Here is a 5,796-nt window from a genome sequence, read left to right on the forward strand (position 1 = left end):
GAATCGAACCTGGGACCCTTCAGTCTGCAGGCTGACGCTCTATCCACTGAGCCAAAACTGGTTAGGGTGCGGCCTGCACTCTTCTCCACCAGCCGCGCTGCCTCCAGTCAATGGCAGTTGTCACATTGTCACCAGCAGAGAAGGCTGTGCATTCCAGGCCCTAGCAACTCAGGACAGGGAGACGAAGAGATGCCTCTGCATTGAGAAGCAGAAATGTGGGGGTCGGGGCTGGAAATGGGGCCCCACCCAGCATAGGGGGCAAGGAACCGCCCTGACCCCCTCTGGTGTGCTGAGCACCTCTGTCTGGGAGTGAGTGGGGAAGGGGCACCTCGAAACCTGCCAGGGTCAGCCCTGAAGGGACTAGGATAGAGGATGGGCGTGCTCCCCTCCCCCTGGAGCGCTTCAGCTGCCCAGTGCCTTCCTGTGCTCTGTCTCATCCCCGGCAAACTAGAGATCAATGAGAAAGAGTCTCTGAGTTCCAGAAACTGTCACAGCAGGATGATCCCCCAGCTCCTGGCTCCTCCCCGTTCCAATATACAGCAGTCTCTTCTCGGGCAGGGACTGTCTTGTTTTCTGCTTAATTCTCAGTGCGGTGCCCAGGGTTTGGCTCATATGGTCACTCAGTAACTGATGGACAGACAGACAGATGGACAGATGAATGGATGGATGCATGGGCAGATGGATGGGTGGGTGGGTGGACAGATGGATGGACAGACAGGTATATAGATGGGCAGGCACATACATGTGCTATTCTCTGCTGGTTCTCCCCATCTAACTCTTCCCCAAACCCCTCAGGTGGTAGGGATAATTGCAGTCTCTCCTTTCCACGCACCATCTCTGCTTCCTTCAGCCCATATTTTCTTCCTTTCCATGTGATTGTTTAACAGAGTGCCCCACCCCGCCCCCCATGCGGTGTTCCAGAGCCGAAATCCTGCTGCCTGGCGTTTCTAGCTGAGGCAGGGGGAGCCTGACCAGCTGGCACACTCCGGTGGGGGAGTGTGGGAGGGAATGCAGAGGGGGCCCCGAGGGGCACACAGGGCCTGGCCGGGCTCCTGAGCAGAGAGGGCAGTGGGTAGTGCACCGGAGCCATGTGGCCAGGCTCCGGGACCTATAAGGCATGTTAGTGCTGAGATGAAGAATACACATGGCTCTACTAACATTTGTAGAACAGATTAACTAACGATTGAGGGAAACAGTCAATACTTGATGCATTGTCAATACTGACAAGCTGACAAAACGTGGAGAAAGCTAAGAACTTGGATGGATCTATGGACAGTACTGTTCATTACTCTGTCAACTCATCCTACATGGAGTTGTCCATCCCCTGCTATGTAGACAGCAGTGTGTGTGTGCGTGTGTGTGTATGTGTGTGTGCCTGCATGTGTGTGTATGCATATGTGCTTAGATGGACTTGATAATGAATAAGACAACATCTGTATCTTTGTCCTCAAGGAGCTTGGTATCTAGCTATAAAGATAAGAAATACACAAAAATAGCATCAAAGTGAGATATGGTGAATGAGTGACCCCAGAGTTAAGAACAAGGAGATGAGGGAGTTTGCAGGTAACACACAGAAAGTGCACACCCGTGTGAGGTGCGGCTGCAGCGCTGCCCCGGATGGGAGGTTCTGCCACCGTTGGTTCTGTGCCCTCTGACCTGAGCTTCCGACCCAGGCGAGTGGACCGAGCTCCTTCCGGCTCGGGAACTCTGCCCTCGGGCACGTGGCTTCTGCCTGGGGCGGACCGGAGGAGCTACCCCTGAGGAAGACCCTGCAACCTGGGCCTACGAGAGTGGCTCTGCATATCAGTAACTGGTGCCAGATGTGCATTGCAGGTTTTCATTTTAGTGCTAAAGCCTCCCTTGCTGCACAGCCAGCTGTGAGCAATGTAGCCTGGTCATCTGGTTTCTATGATTAAAACATTAGAGGGAACATTCGTCGCTGGAGGGCCAGGAGGGGACAGATGGGTATACACATGTTCCTCACTCCTGGCAGCGGCACTCGAGGCCTGAGCTCTCATCACACTCAAGTGTAAGGTGCATTCACACAGCCTTCAGAAGTCGCCCCCCCACTGGGCCCGGGTGGGTCTGCACCGAAGCCAGGCAGCTCCTGTACTTCCCTGGTCCCGTTCTCCTGGAGCAAACCTGACAAATTAGACACTGCTTTCCCGACTCCCGCATCCTCATAGCATGACCTGCAGTGCCTTGTCCCGTGGCTGTGCTTGCCAGCAGGTTGCACTCACAGGACTCCAAGCTGCATGTGTCCCGCTTCCCAGAATCCCCAGAACTAAGTGGGTTTTGGAAAACAGGTGTTCGCTGTCTCCCTAAGCCAGTAGAGCTGGGTGTCTCCGGGAAGAAGGTAGAGTGTCAATTTGAGCAAAAGGAGAGCCCATTTTGCAGCAAAGACATCAGGAAGTCTTTTCTGAGTAGATAAATCCTGACTGAGGGCTCAGGACAGAGGGGCGGGGGAGCCTGGCAGCCCTGTGCAGAGGCTGTTTAGACTGAAGGCTCCACAACTGTGGCTTGGGGCCTTGGCAGGTAGGTTGCTAGAACATTCTCTCGCCCCTCGATCCACCACCTTCCCCAACATCTATGGAAGCTGTCATTAGGCCACTCTTTCCAAAGCAGATTAAATTTGCTCAATGGACATTTATTAAGTACCTGTATTTGAGACAGGAAAAGAAGGTAAAATTAAGCTGATTACTTAACTCCAGTATCTTTCTATTGAAAATCCCTGTGTGTAAGGAGAGAACCATTGCTTTCTGCTTCTCAGATGTGCATTGGTGTGACATGAGTCACAGAGAAAGACTTTGAATGCTCGGAGACCCTTCCATTGAGCAGTAGAAGTAGAGAGGAGAAAAGACACTGAACGTGCTTCTGGCCTGGACACCAGCCCCCGGGCCCTTGCGGGGCATGGCAAGCCCCCCTTCCCCCCAACACACACAGGTCGCCCCTAGAGCTCTCCGCTGATCCTACCTTCCTGTTGCAAAGTTTCATTTCTCTCCGCTATTTTTTTTTCTCAATTTTCACTACCCACAGATTTATTCTTGCTAAAAGTAGCCCCTCCTTGAAATACAAATACCTTTAACATGCCAATACAGGTATTTTACAAGTGAAAATATAAGCCACTGCCATTTGTATTTATTTATTCTCATAGTCATCAAGTATTTTTGGGGTTCCTACTATGGATACATTTTAGAGTTCACATATAAAGTAAGTCTAGACAGAGAAGTTCAGTGGCGATAGTAAGAACAGTGGTCACTACCATCGGGGGCTGACATTGAACCAATCACTGTGCTAAGTGATTTGCATTCACCATCTTATGTAGTCTTCACAACAACCCTTTGAGGTAAGATACAGTTAATATTACCGCCCACTGAACAAGAAACAGAGAGGTTAAGTAATTTGCCCAGAGTCACACAGCAGGTACAGTGGCAGAGCCAGGAAGCCCTATCAGTTCAACTTCAGAGCAAAAGCTTTTCCCCAATAAGTTCTCATTTTCTCTCTAATACCTTCTACATGCAGCTATCAAGTTTAGAGACTGAGAGTTTACCCCTCAGCCCTCCCACCCTGTCCACGCCCAGACCTCACCTCTTCTTGACAGCTCTCTGGTAGAAGGCCCGGCTGTGGCCAGTCCACACAGAGCAATCTCCACCTGTCTTTTCTGATGATCTCTCCAGCCCTGAGCTGATCTGGGAAGGGCATCCTGGGGTAGGACAGGCAGCACCACAGGGAGGTGACTGGGCTGAGAAGTTAGGGGACACACGAGTCACCAGGGCTTACATCCCAGGGCTCTGTTGCCGTCATCTGCCCGGCAAAGTGGGCCAGTTGCTAACGGTGCCTTTCTCTTCCTTTCGCAGGCATGAACGCTTTACAGTTACAGAATCTGGCCACGCTGGCGGCCGCTGCAGCCGCAGCCCAGACCTCAGCCACCACCACCAACGCAAACCCTCTGTCCACCACGAGCAGCGCCCTGGGAGCCCTCACCAGCCCTGGTAAGAGGACGTGAGAAAGGGTACCCAGGTCTGCACACACCCGGTGCCACGTGCAGGGTAGGCGTGCCCAGGCAGCCGGGGAACTTACCTGGGCATCGGGGTTAACTTGTTTCTTTATTTTTAAAGAACCAAACTTTCAATGTGTGTTTTATTTTCCAATGGAAAAAAGTTTTCTCTGAGAGAGTCCACCGTGCTAGTGGTTCTCACACATTCATTTTGTTTCAAAAATGTGTTGGCTTTCAATGTGCGTGTGTTTTACTTTCCAACGGGAAAAAAAGTTTTCTGTGAGAGAGTCCACCGTGCTAATGGTTCTCACACATTCATTTTGTTTCAAAAATGTGTTGTCCACTCAATCCTTCCTAGGTCTTCACCATTATGAAGAGCTTCAATCTCTTAGTCATGCTTTTTCTTCTGTCTCTTTTTTCTTTCTTTCTCTCTCTTTTTTTTAGCAATTTAAGAATTCTCTGTTAAATCTCAAAATCTCTAGTCATTGCAGTGTTACATTTCTCACCACCACCATTCTTCTCGTTTGACTTTAAAGTCCACGGTCTAGAGGGACCACATTTGTTGCTTGTTGATGGTCATGTCTGGGCTGTGTCATTTAAAGTCTTTCCTCACGTATGTTGATGCCTTATTCAAAAGCAGATGCCATTTTTCTTTCATACAAGCCAGACCTAATGTGGTTGCTTGGATACCATGATTTGTTTGTTAAGAAATGTTTCGCTGGCTCCTCCTCCTCTCTGAATTTTCTAGACCTTGATAAATGACCTCACCTCCTTCTCTGGTGGGTGGAGGAGTTGACCTGGACAATCTCCAAACTTTCTCTAACTCTGAAAACCTCATGACCCTCCACCAGCTATGCCCAAAAGACTAGCTAAGTGTTGAAAAAACTTTCATCTAACAGCACGGGGTTTTCTTTGAGAAAAATAGAAAATGAAAGCTGCAGCACACCCCTGACCAGCTTGCTTAAAGCTTTTGACATCAGGGAACAGGCAATAGCCCTTGGTTTGTTTCTAAAACAGTGTAAGACATTTCCCTCTGAGGGCAGTTTGGCGGGAGAAATCTAGGGGATATGTAGGAAGAGCTGGGGGATCTATCCTTAATGTGCTGTAACCTCATAGCAACAGCCCATAGAGCATTGGCTTCATTCTCTAAAATGTCTTTTAAAATGTACCATTCCTCTATGTGGGCCTCGTTTCCTGAAACAAATGGTATTCCTGAGAAACAACTTTGTCATTTCTTCCAACAAATTAAGTTATAGCTCTAATGCAATAAATGCTACATTTGTTATTAAATAAATCATATAGTGACTCTTTTTAAGAAATAAACATTTTTGACACGATAAATACCCCTTATAAAAATAAGGATTTTTCTTAAAAACAATTTTTAAAATTAACCTCTCTGACCTATCTGTTTTATAAATTGGACTGGAAAGTATTTTCTCAAATAAGAATTTTTATCTCCCCTATGAAGGCTATGAAATGATTATATTAAAACATCACACAGTTTATTGTATCTTTAGTCAGAAGCTGACATTTTTAACTATATTTAATTGGAGAGAAAAAAACTAAAAGTCACTCAAAATCTGAACACTTTGTTGTTTATTTTTAAATGAAGAGGATTTGCACCTTTTTTAAAAGAAAACAATATTAACTTTATTTTGTCTAAAGTAAATTTTTCTAATTTTTCCAACCTTGGAAAAATTACCTTCTCTCCCTTTTATTGAAAACTAGAGGCCCGGTGCATGAAAATTCATGCACTGAAGGGGGCGTCCCTCAGCCCGGCCTGCCCCCTCTCACAGTCC

At 47.9% G+C, this 5,796-nt stretch overlaps 1 protein-coding gene across 8 annotated transcripts in view; it reads left to right on the forward strand.

The window, feature by feature from the left end:
- The first annotated feature begins 3,758 nt into the window (after positions 1–3,758).
- Positions 3,759–5,796, forward strand: part of CELF2 (CUGBP, Elav-like family member 2) — a 46,652-nt gene continuing 44,614 nt past the window's right edge. For 3 of the 8 annotated variants that reach the window (XM_014536456.1, XM_005862282.2, XM_005862279.2), the window contains exon 1: positions 3,762–3,992. In XM_014536456.1, coding sequence (XP_014391942.1) covers positions 3,860–3,992 — 133 coding nt within the window. In that variant the 5' untranslated portion in view covers positions 3,762–3,859. Of the gene's footprint in view, positions 3,993–5,796 lie in introns of all 8 variants that reach the window. The other 5 variants (XM_005862281.2, XM_005862283.2, XM_014536458.1 and 2 more) reach the window with 5 other exon arrangements.

Source organism: Myotis brandtii, unplaced genomic scaffold (genome assembly GCF_000412655.1).
Source record: "Myotis brandtii unplaced genomic scaffold, ASM41265v1 scaffold163, whole genome shotgun sequence".
NCBI lineage: Eukaryota > Metazoa > Chordata > Mammalia > Chiroptera > Vespertilionidae > Myotis > Myotis brandtii.